Below are 12,959 nucleotides of genomic sequence, written 5' to 3'. Positions count from 1 at the left end.
GGATGAAGGTCAAAGTTGGAGTGGTAAGAATTTTTTTTTTGTGCTAATGTTACATTTCTAGGTTTAATTTCTCTGTTTCTGACACAGTCCTTCAGGATGCACATTCTGGGGTAAGAAGCCCTGGAGCAGGAAGAAGAAAATCCTTTGGCAGTTGGGGACACTTGTGGGTGCTCCAGTTGGCATTGCACTGATTGCTGGCATTGCCATACCAGCAATGATCATTGGGATTCCTGTGTATGTTGGTAGAAAGGTGGGTGGCTAATCCAAATACTCTTTGAATGTTGAGAATGAAAAAATGAAAAGATTTCATTCAGCTGTACCCGATTCAGTTTTGTTTTGTTTTTTAAAACCCAATCTTTTGCATTGATTGTCTGCACATTTTCGCAAGTTATGAAATCAGATCCTTTTTTCCCCAGACAGTCTAATCATATTTGGTTGCCATAGTAGTAATTAATGTCAGCATGGTGCCAAGAGTCTTTCTTCTACAACTGAGAGTAGCTGTCAATGTGAAATAAGTGGACTGAAAACAAATTCAGAAAAATATTTTGAGATATATATATATATATATATATGACTTAAATAGTTCTATTAGGAAAGAAGTGATTCTAGAAACATTGGGGTTATTTTGTAGGTGAGTGCATTGGCATAGAAAATAAACAATTTAATGCTAAAAAAATGTTCTTAATCTCTTTCCAATTGAGTTTTCATAGGCCATTCCTAGTTTTTGGCCACTTAAGAAGGACTATAAAAATAGATTTTCTTTTTATGATGAAATGGAAAAATAAATAAAAACATCAAACAAAGTAAAAAAATAATAATAATGCTATTATACTGTAAACAAATTTAATAAATTATATAGTACAACTGTAAAAAATACAGTAATCGTAATTTTTTTTTTTTTTTTTTTTTTTTTTAAACCATAAGCTTTTATTTTGGTGATTTTTCGGCAAACCTGCAGTGCAGTTGCTTTTAAGACATAAAAGCAACTGCACCAAGACATATTTGATTTTTTTTTTTTTTTAATTTGAGAGCTTTTTCTTCTGACAGCTCCTTTTGTGAACCAGTTTCTTCAAATTCCTTTGTCGTGACTACATGATAAGGGCTTTCATTTTATCTGACTAGAAAAACATTGTTGCTTATTATAAACCCTGTTAGAATGGTGCCAGCATGTTGAAATCAGTTTGGCAAGTGCTATTCTTACATCTGTATTAATAGATTTGAGATTTATGTCTAGCAAATGAGTCATGTAGTATAATTTGTGTACTACATTTAAGATTTGGTTTCATGTTTGAGTTAATATGCAGCTTCTCTCTGAACCAGATGAAACCACTGCAAACTGGGTCACTTTTTATAATGATTAATAGCACTTCAGATATGTGCTGTTCAATCTGAATTTCATTATGAAGTGATTTCCATAACCGTGCACATCTCAGTTAGAATTCAGGTCAGATAAACAGACTGTGAAATATGATGACCTACATGTCTTATCACACAATTATCAGCCTTGTTTGATCTTCAAGAGGCTCTTGTTAGGTTATCAAGTTGGAAATTATGCTAGCATTATGAGTAACCAAAGCGTAATTTAATTGAGAATAATGAATGAGCAGTGTGACGGCAGACAGATGTTTATTCACTCAATATTTGAATCCATCTACTTCAGATTCATAATCGTTATGAGGGAAAGGACATCTCTAAGCACAAGAGGAACCTTGTCATAGCCGGCGGGGTGACATTGTCAGTGATTGTGTCTCCAGTGGTTGCCGCTGTCACTGTCGGTAAGCAGACTCAACTCTTTTTTTTTTTTTTTTTTTTTTTCTGCCTATTGAGTCACTTTAATTAACAGCAGTTTGCTTTTGTACTATTATTAAAGAACTTTGTTTGTTCTGAACCCATAACCCTAAGTATTAAATGGCTGCAATTGTGACCCTGTCTGTGAAACCCCAGCTAAAGTCGCATAATCTAACTACTTTGTTTATTTTTACAAAGTAGTCATAGCCATAAAAATGATGAAAATGGGTAAAGTGCATTTTTGCTGTAAATGATAGATTATACCAAGGGATTTGAGATGCAGTACTTAAATTTTCATTTATAAATGAAAAATACTGAAATTAATGATTTTATTGATACTACATTGAATTATTTTGCACTAAAATACCGGAAGTTGGCTTCCTTAACAATTTGTTTTCATTTGTCTCTGGGTTTTATTTCAACACAGAAATACCTGCTGATTCTTGTATCACTCAGTTCTTTTCTACCATTAGAAAGTGCAAACAAACTTTAATATCAATCTGCACAAGCGACAATCAGGTCAGTACCGGGAAAGGCAATGAAATTGCAACTTAAGCCGGGTTTCGATTTCTGTGTAGATTTTTTTCATGTCAGCAAAGAAATTTCAGGAACATCCTGCCAAAATAAGCATCTTATTTTAAAGACCTTTTATGCCTGGCCTGCTACATGTCAAAATAATTTGGTCTTTGGATGCTGATGCTTGGGTTGATAAATTTCCAGATCTGACAGGGCAGCACCTATGAAGCGCGAGGAACGGAAGATAGCTGATTGTTTAAACTACTTGAATGCTATAAATCTCTGTGGAATTGCCCCCAAATTATGAAATAACAGGTCTTATAGAAGATAACTTTCTGGAGGATGATGATGACTAGAACTGTGAATATCATTTTGGTCCATGAAAAATACAGTTTTTAGTTTGGTGTTTGTAAAGTGCAGCATTCCAACTTTGTGAATATACATAGCGAATTCTAGATGGCATGAATCTGAACCAATGAAATGTCATTTTCAAACTCATGCTGATGTAAACAAAACAATCTCACTGATCACTGATTGACACATTTTTCAGATAACTTTAACTCGATTTTTGACTTTTTTGACTTTAAACAGGTGTTAGAATCGAACAAAAACAATTTTGTTCGATTCTAACAAATCATACATCATTTTGAATGTTTTTTTTGTTTTTTTTATAGATAATGTGAAAATAACTCATTTTTTAAAATTTGCTCATTGCAACTCATTTTGCCAGCACGGGTCACATATGGGCTAATAAACCTGCTGTCTGTATCATTAATGTTAAAAGAAAAGAGGGAATCACTCACTGCTCTTGACTGAACAACTTTTGTAACAATAATAATAATAATAAATTTATTTGTAATGAATATACTGAAGCAGTTTTTGTTTTGTTTTGTTTTTTTTAACTGACCGGTTAACTTTTTTTTTTTTTTTTTTTTTGCGTCATCCCAGTTTTTCTCCAAATGTTACACAATAGCCCAGAAATAGATTGAGATTTTCTACTGATTATTAATAAAATAAAGTTATACAAGTCATTCCAGTAAATTTATTTGGTAATTGTTTCTACAATTAAAACATTGAAAGCTTGCTCTTATGGTACCCCCATTCATTTAAATGTTTTAATGCTTTTTGGACATTTCCAAAAAGCATTTTCTAAGCCTGAAATTCAAATCTTTGACATAGCCTTACTCAGTCAATATTAAAGATATCAAGGTTATGTTTTCACAGAATGTTCTTTACATTATATAGGATATTTTTATGTAGAAAACAGTGAATCACAAAAAATTACTTTTAGTTGGGTTTTCACAGACTGTGGCATAAGTTTATTCAGCCCCACCTTCTAAACACAGAGACTTGATTTAATTTGTTTTTTAGATTAAAGATTAGACAATGTATAATATCCTGTTGACCTTTTCATCATTTAAAATGTAACCAACAGTGATGTCATTGTAATGTTTGTATGCTGAATTGTTATTGGCCTTTCTTGGCTATATTAACTAATTATAGCTGTCTTTACACTGCACAGCCAAAGCCTAAAATTAATCTTAACTACAAATTTAATACTAAAGGCCTGTTTAACCAAAAATAATAACTATAACTAGATTGAATTTTGAATCACACTTTTTAAAGGCTGGTAGATTCAGATTGGCTGTTGGCTGATTCAGTGTTTTTATTGATCAGCTTGAAAAAATGTACAAAATAATTGTGACGATATTGTTCCTCTGTTTTGTTATCATTATATAGGCATTCCTTATTCTCATAGAATTAGAACGGTTATTAAACATTTATAGTTATTGACTTCTTTTGCGGTCTTGTCCAGGTATTTCTTTCAGAAAATGCTAATTTAATTGATAATCTCTGGTTTAAAGTCGAGCTGTGTATTGCCAAGAATCTGGCGATATGATGCGTATACAGGGGTTACGATATAAATATTTTGTGATATATTGCGATACTGTAAGAAAGGTGATATATTGCTTTTTTTTTTTTTAGAAAAAGGATGTAATTTTAGAAAAAAAAGTAATAAAGAACACACCACCATATGCACAAAACCTTACAAACAACTTTATTTTGTTTAATCAATACAGTATAATTAGCATTTATATCACAATCACTATTTTGTAGTAAAGTGACTGCAGGATTCTTTTGGAATGTATTTTAAAGGTTCACAGTATAGCAGTTTTTAATTTCTAAACTATTTAACAACTTGTGCATTGTCCATTTCATGACTGAATATCTGTTTGTTTTTATATTTAATACTGTAAAGCTGCTTGCTTTAAAGCAGTCTATTGTATAAAGTGCTATCTTAATAAACGAGAATTCACTGAAGTGCTGAACAGAGCTGATGCAAACATATCCACATTGCTATGATCACATGCTTTCTTTATGCTGTCACCGCTGTCATTTTTTTGTTGTTTATTTTGTTACTGAGAGGAAAACGTGCAGTACATATTACATATTCTATCGATAGTGTTTTTGATAATTTAGACAGTATCACCAAACATACCGCGATATTCATGTGTATCGATATTTTTTACACCCCTATTTTAAAGGTGGCTGTACTTCTTGTGTAGCAGTATTGTGTAACCATTATATATATATTTTTTTTTTGTCTGCATAGGGATAGGAGTGCCCATCATGTTGGCATATGTCTATGGTGTGGTGCCCATCTCTCTGTGCCGTAGCGGTGGTTGTGGTGTGTCTGCGGGGAATGGAAAAGGAGTGCGGATCGAGTTTGATGATGAGAACGACATGAACGTGGGCACCGGAGCTGCTGTGACTGGTGAGTGAACCTAACTGAAGGCAAACACACAAAAAAAGCCTTCAGAATCTGTCCTCCTCCCTGTCATTCTCTCATTCACAGTCTCTGTCTTGGTTGTCTCTCCCCCAGGATTTCACAGTTTCTCTCCTCCTTGCTCAGGCTTAATGCAAATGTGTGAATTGTGTTCTAGTTTAAAGTGCTCCTCCTGGAGTGTGCTAGGATGTGTAGGCTTTACAGGGTAAAACGGGTCCCACTAGAAATGTATTGAAGGTGAGCCATATTTAGGGACCTTGAGTTTATCCTTTTCTAGACACAACTACTGATATTCAAGGATCAAGTTGTTGTTTTTTTCCTCAAACACCAGATAATTCCCGTGAAGCTTAGGTAACGCTGGGAACAAATAACTTTTGTCCTGATGTGCAGTGTAAGCTAGAGACAGAGAGGTTTAGGACAACTTGAAATATATGTAAGAGATATCAGGAGATATATATATATTATTCGGTCCCACTTTATATTAAGTGGCCTTAACTACTATGTACTTGCATCAAAAAATAAGTACAATGTAGTTATTGGGGTCATATTGAATTGCAAAACACATTTGCAGCTATTGAGGTGGGATACGGGTAAGATTAGGGACAGGTTTGGTGGTATGGGTAGGTTTAAGGGTGGGGTAAGGGTTAAGGGATGGGTCAACAGTGTAATTATAAATGTAATTACAGAAATTAATTACAGATGTAATTACATGCAGGTGTTTTTAAAATATAAGTACAATGTAAAAACGTGTGTACACAAAGTGCATTGTATCAAATGATTAATTTAAATATAAGTACATAGTAGTTAAGGCCACTTAATATAAAGTGGGTCATATATATATATATATATATATATATATATATATATATATATATATATATATATATATATATATATATATATATATATATATATATATATATATATATTTATATATATATATAAATTCTAAGGCCTACATGTTTTGTTTCTTCAAAACATAACAGATTTGACAAAAGCTTGAGCTGATAGAGTAGTTTGAGATAGGACACAGGTGCAAATTTAATACACAATATCTATAAAACTTAACCTCTTTTTTTAAATGTTGAAATTTAAATATTATTACTGAGTTAGAACTTTATTCTTATTTAAATGAAAAGTACTCTAATTAGATCACCGTAGGTTAAACCACATATGGCACTTCACTACATGGTAAAAAGTAAAAATATTGTTTTTATATCTAGAATGGCTTTAAGGTATTTAGTCTATGAACACATTTAATATAAATAGGAATGCACAAAACTGTTAGTGTTGTGGATTCAGTCAGCGCTTTCAACTGGCTTTAAACTGAATTAAATCACAGAGAGATTTGCAGCTTGTACCTGAAACATTTACGCCGAACTTGAACACTTCTCGCTGACTGTTTAGTTGTCGTGTGATCGAGACACTCAGCAAGAAAACACATTTGTGAGCGGTGCGCACAATTAGCACCGTTTCGTTCCGCTTTTGGTGCGTTAATGTTTCCCTTGGCCACACATTATATATTTTAATAGACAAGCCGCGGGCCGCTTAAATTCATCCCCGGACCGCAGTTGGCCCGCGGGCCGTAGTTTGGACACCCCTGGTGTAGGGGAATGACAGGGAAGAGAAGAAATTGTTGAATTGTTATTTTTGTTTTGCTCATGTGCACAAAAAGTATTCTCGTCGCTTCATAAAATTAAGTTTGAACCACTGCAGTCACATGGACCATTTTAACAATGTCTTTGCTACCTTTCTGGGCCTTGAAAGTGGTAATTAAATTGCATTTTTCTGGATTTTGTGTTTTATGATTTGATACAATTGTATTATCAAATGAATGCTTAAAACTTCTATCTAATTTATCTTGTAAAATGTAATCAAATTAAATTTTACCAATTCTTTTATTTTTTGGCAAAGAAAGTGATGAACAAGAGGTTTACTGTTTAAATTAAAACGTGCATGAAAAATCTTATGAAACTGATATTCCATTAAAAATATTGTATAATAGTAATATATTTCTGTCATAGTTTGCTTCAAACTTTTATAAACGGCTGTAATGTCCCCCTTCTGCCTCAACAGACACCACATCAGTAGCAGAGACAAGGCATAACCCCAGCATTGGTGAGGGCAGTGTAGGGGGTCTGACGGGCAGCCTGAGTGCCAGCGGGAGCCACATGGAACGCATTGGAGCAATGAGAGACAACCTGAGTGAGAACGCCAGCACTATGGCACTTGCTGGGGCCAGCATCACTGGCAGCTTGTCAGGAAGTGCCATGGTCAACTGCTTTAACAGGTCAGTGACACCTTGTTTACAGGTCAAGCCGTGCACAATTATTGGCCAAAAAAAAAAAAAAAAACTTAAAGGGGCATGTCTTTTGAAGTCAAAGTGCAAAGTGAACTCAAATTTAAAAGACCCAGTCCAAAAAGACCATTATACATAGTTTTGGCAAGGATGTGAGTACATTTTGATGCTTTAACTGTAACAGAGGTTGTCTGGAACATTAAACATCTTCATGCTGAACACTTATTCTCATAATCACGGCCCTGCAAACTATTCTAACTCAAATATTCAGGGAAAATGTTTCTTGAAGACGGAAGCTCAGTGAAATTGTTTATAGCCTACTTCTGTTTATAACCGTTTACTTCTGCTGATTTGTATTTAGGCTTCAAAATTCATAGTTGTTTATTTGTGAAGATTATCATGATGAACAACATATAAGAATCATAAATTTTACTTGCTCACAGAGCCTAGTCGCAATAATCCAAAAGCCAATGGAAAAATGCATTGGCTTTTGGTAAAAAAAAATTATGCCAGACATGAAGGTTGGTGTGAACAAGACTGAAATTTGCTGTTTATGTGTCTCAGGTTGGAGGTTCAAGCTGATGTTCAAAAGGAGCGTTGCAGTCTGAGTGGGGAGTCTGGTACTGTCAGTCTGGGGACAATCAGTGACAACGCTAGTACCAAAGCAATGGCTGGATCCATTCTCAATGCCTACTTGCCTCTGGACAGGTCTGTGTTTATATAACTGAAAGAATTTAGTTTACAAGCACTTTGAGACTGCTTAACACATCTGTTTATGTAATAATAATGTAGCATCAGGGACTGTAGGAAGTTGAGCTGTAATTAATAATGTTCTGTCGTTGTGGAGCAGAGATGGGAACAGTATGGAGGTGCAGGTGGATGTGGAATCTAAACGAGGGAAGCTCAGGCACCACAGCGGCAGCAGCAGTATGGACGACGGCAGCAGCGGAGGGCCCGGAGTCAGCATTTGCCCCGCTGGCTGTCCGCACGAGGGCAAATGCGTTACGTCTCGCTGGGCCAAGGAGCCATCCTCCACCTCGTCCTCTTCCTCCGGAAAGAAAAGTAAAGGCAAGCTGCGCAAAAAGAGCGGTGGCACCAAGATCAACGAGACGCGCGAAGACATGGATGCCCAGCTGCTAGAGCGCCGCAGCACCAACTCCAGTGAGTTGGACTCGCCCTCTCTGAGCGGCAGCCTGCCGTCTGTGGCCGACTCGCACTCCAGCCACTTCTCAGAGTTCAGCTGCTCCGACCTGGACGCCTGCAGACCCCCTTGCTATGAGTCTCACATCCGACATCCCAACACGGGCGGAGCGGTCAGCCCCCTTCCTGAGGTCGAGAACGACCGGCTGGAAAATTGTCCCACCTCTGGGACTCTCCCACAAGCTGCGGTAGCCCCTCTTACCCCTGACGGAGCAGCAGAACGTCCCCTGTGCTACATTGCAGAGGAGAATGTGAGTTTAATCTGTGCGGCTGACGCGGGTCAGAGCTCGCCTAAAGAACACAATAACAACCTTCCTCAGCCGGCTAGTCCCGTTCGCAACGCCTGCATTCAAACAGAGATATAACCAGACGGGTTGAGTTAACCCAAATGCTTTCACAGCTAACCTCAACACCCACTTTATTACCAAGGATTGCACACTGAATTAAAAATGTTAAAGTCTGTAAGGGTTTCATGGAGGTTTAACGTCCCGGTCGGTTGATAATTCGAATGTTGGAGATGGAACGCCAATATTTTTACACTAGTCAAGGGCAGGATGTGCCTCGAGGTTTCAGAAAGCTCACCGTGACCAAAGGTTACCATTTGATTGACAGATTGCGTAAAGGCCTGTCAGTCTGTGCATAGAGATGGACGACAGATCAGATAAGATTCAGAAAGGCAACAGATGAATGTAGGGTGGCAAGTGATGCACCGATAATGGTGATGATGTAGCTGTCAATCACACATGCCTCTATTTCAGTGTTCAGGGTCGCTGGGATGAATAACCTCTCCAATGAGGAACACGTGTGTGTGGAGGAATCTTGCAAAATGTGTCCGGCTCATTGTTCATCCCAAAATTTTTAAAAAGGAACAAAATGAAAAAAAACATTCCTTTCATGCATGAAATGAAGCCTCTGTTTAGGACAACTTAGTATTATGGCAATTTTAGTTTGTATTTTGACAATTTCAAGGTAAAGGCATAGTCCATCCAAAGATGAAAATTGCTATTGTTACTCGCCCTCATGTTCCAAACCTGCATGACTTGTTTTTACTGCAAAACACAAAAGATGTTTTGAAGAATTGAATTGATAATGGAAGTCAATGGGAACCGAAACTGTTTGGTTACAAACATTCTTCAATATGTCTTCTTTTGTATTCCACAGATGAAAGTTGTACAGCCACCCAGGGTGAGTAAATGATGGCAAAATAATTTTTGGGTGGACTATCCCTTTTTAGCACATTTCTTCAAATACAACTGTAATTTAAATATATAATTTTTGAAGTAATAAGAATGGGATTTTTCTTTTCATTATGGACATGAGAATTGAAAGGAGAGATGCATTTAATTTACTTTTTTTTTTTTTAAAATAATAATAAAAGTTAAGCTTATTGTTCTTAAATTGGCTTCATTTTCTTTAAATATAATTTCTTGCTTTGTGATTTTGGGATGAAATATGACCATGACATTTTTTTGACAGATTCCATGTGATTGACCCGTGTATTCAGGCACCTTCACCACACATATACACACATATACTCTCAGTTACCCAACATATAGCTTTAGTTGAAGAAATCTGCAACTATTCAAAGGCACCAAGGAAGTCAGGGGGGAATCTGATGCTCTTTTTGAGATCATTCATACAAGATGAGCCAATGAGGGACCAGGCAGTAGTAGATTTCCCTTTTCACAGCAATGATTCTTGTACATGATTGTGTTTTTAATTTTTTTGGGGTTCTTTTCATTTCTCTCATCTAGTGTCACAGCTTATTTTCCATTTTTGGGAAAAGATGTTCAAGCCCTGTGCAGGGTGCTGCTTCTGATTTGAAAAGCCAGTGAGAAGCTGAATAAAGCTGCGTCGCGCCCCCTGCTGGTAGGATGGGGACCCTTGACCAAACCCATTTTGGGGAGGAAGCAAGTCTGGCATGTTTAAAAAAATAAAAAAAAATAAAAAAAAATGTCCTTGCAAAGCCAAGTCCACTGATAATTCTTTATAGAACTGTTATGGGTGCAAAGGGTTTGTATTTATGAATCAGAAGGATTTGCATCCTGTTAAAAAAAATATTTTTTGTCAAACTACATGCATTGTAAAGGCTATGATGGTAATCACATTTAGGTCTTCAACCTGATTTATTTCTTTCTCTTGTATCGACTCATGGTGCCTTTTTGATCATCGAAAAACTATGTTTGTTCCTCCGGTTTGTGTCTTATGAATTCAAATGTATTGGATGAGGCTGAATGTTAGCGAGGCGGCGTGACATCGTTTCCTATCGTCCCTGTGTTAAACGGTCAGGGACTACACAACCGACCGCCTACCAAAGACAGCACTCAGGCTCACCGACGATGACTCGTCACCCCTGTGACCCCTGCACACTTCGACGCACTCACAGTTTACGGACGCCTCCTCGGACTCGAGGCTCTGACCCGTGTGTTTGCACTGTTAATCCTGGTCCTGTCTGCGTGTACAGCCGTGCCGTGAGCGCACGGGTCTAGTTCAAGAGTTGATTTCTGTTTGTCTTTCTCGCTGCCGTTCTGGTGCTGCTCAGTAAATCTCCCGGGACTGATCCAATGCCACAAGCTGCTTTTGTTTTTCTTTTGTTTTTTGTTCCTTCTATTTCTTTAGTGTTTTTTTTTTTTTTTTTCTTATGTTTTGAGCCTTCCTGCCCGTATCTGTACGATTATTACTTCAGAGGCTAGGGCTGATTGATTTCTAACTTGTTCAGAACAGCTTGATATTTGTATATTTGCTTTATAATATGCGTGTAAATGCATATCTAAATGAAAATAAAAACATGAATCCAGAGGTGTTCTGTTTGTGTTTGCTCAACTTCAATCTTCAGATGCATAATGGAATTATAATGGTGGTGGTGTGTTTAGATGAATGGATATAATTACTTATACACAGTGAGGTATAAAATATTAGCGTTATATGAGTGAAATATTAAAAATAATTCACTCAATATTAGTTTGGTTAATATAATCGGGGTTGCATTTCTACTCTAGAGACAGCAGGTGTCAAAGTGACAACTTTTTCACTTTTTGTGTGCATGGTTAATGTCACAAATTTGATTAATGACCAAATTTGATTAATGAATTTACATGTTTAAGTGGAAAAACAATGCTTTATTGTTCAGAATCTAAGATTAATAAATGCTGTGAAATTTAGATTAATGTTACTGAATTAAAATATTCATATCATAATGAACATGTAAAACGTTATATATATATATATATATATATATATATATATATATATATGCTTATATTTACACGACTGTTCAAAAGTGTAGGCTTGTTAATATATTTTTCTTTAAAGAAATCGATACCTTTATTTAGCAAGGATGTCATTGACATGTAATTTACTAGACATTCTGATGAAATGTTAATTGGTGCAGTCTAATAAAAGGTGCTAAAGAGGATGTTTTGTTTTATACATTTTTGCAATATTACTTGAAACTGTCTTTACTAACTGATAAAAGACTATTTATTAGGTGCACTGAAAGGAATAATATTAATATACATCATCTGTGCACGAGGTAGGGCCTTAAAAACATCAGCCAATCGTTTACGTGATCAACGCGTAAACGATTGGCCCTCTGGCTTGTCAATCACTGCCGTGACGATCCATGTGAGAGACCTGCGCTCCGGTAACTTTCCACACTCCACAGGCGCTGCATGCAATGTTTTTGTCAGGAGACAGGAGTAACAACTGCAGATCATGAGTTACCTGCGGTGAGTCCGACATAATGAATCCACTAACACGACACAGCGAATGCCGGTGGTAAACACTTGTGTTCCAATACTCGTGCACGAGTTTTGGGAGGCGTTCCCTTGAAATGAGCTGTGAAGGAGGGGGGTTGTTCTTACGCATGCGCTCATTTCAAAAACTCAGTAACAGGCTTTGGTTTCTCAGTCGACGAAAAGATCCTCTGTAGCACCTTTAAAATGTTTAAATTATTTGAATTAACGTAATTATTAAAAAAAAAAAAATCTGTTTGGTTGAATGATGTAATGACTCGCTCGTAAATACTTCACGTGCTTCATACTGGATGAATCAAGGTTTGAATGAATCAATTGAATGACTGATTCAATGATAGACATTTTAATTCACTTGTAACGATGTAAACGATGCAATCGTTATTTGAAGCGCCAAGTTACTTTTGAATGGATTCGCTCTATTTTGATCGGTTCCATACACATCAGTGTTTATATTCAAGCTATAAACCTTTATCTCAGTATCTCTGTGATAATTTGATCACTTGTAACATAAAAATAATGATACTATGAAGCTGTTTCATACATGAAAACTGATCCAACACACCAATGCAGATTTGAATGTTCCAATGTGAAGAAATAACCACGAAATAATCAC

The 12,959-nt window shown here is 36.3% G+C and overlaps 1 protein-coding gene across 5 annotated transcripts in view; it reads left to right on the top strand.

The window, feature by feature from the left end:
• Window positions 1-11,407, top strand: part of rnf19a (ring finger protein 19A, RBR E3 ubiquitin protein ligase) — a 43,036-nt gene extending 31,629 nt beyond the window's left edge. Inside the window, exons 5-12 of one of the 5 annotated variants that reach the window (XM_067411087.1) lie at window positions 88-250; window positions 1,661-1,775; window positions 4,919-5,080; window positions 7,169-7,382; window positions 7,956-8,099; window positions 8,242-8,842; window positions 9,753-9,776; window positions 10,346-11,405. In XM_067411087.1, coding sequence (XP_067267188.1) covers window positions 88-250; window positions 1,661-1,775; window positions 4,919-5,080; window positions 7,169-7,382; window positions 7,956-8,099; window positions 8,242-8,842; window positions 9,753-9,776; window positions 10,346-10,426 — 1,504 coding nt within the window. In that variant the 3' untranslated portion in view covers window positions 10,427-11,405. Of the gene's footprint in view, window positions 1-87; window positions 251-1,660; window positions 1,776-4,918; window positions 5,081-7,168; window positions 7,383-7,955; window positions 8,100-8,241 lie in introns of all 5 variants that reach the window. The other 4 variants (XM_067411089.1, XR_010897271.1, XM_067411088.1 and 1 more) reach the window with 4 other exon arrangements.
• Window positions 11,408-12,959: the final 1,552 nt, after the last annotated feature.

Source organism: Chanodichthys erythropterus, chromosome 15 (assembly GCF_024489055.1).
Source record: "Chanodichthys erythropterus isolate Z2021 chromosome 15, ASM2448905v1, whole genome shotgun sequence".
Lineage (NCBI taxonomy): Eukaryota > Metazoa > Chordata > Actinopteri > Cypriniformes > Xenocyprididae > Chanodichthys > Chanodichthys erythropterus.
The sequence above is the reverse complement of the archived record's forward strand: the minus strand, read 5'-3'. Positions and strand labels throughout refer to the sequence as shown.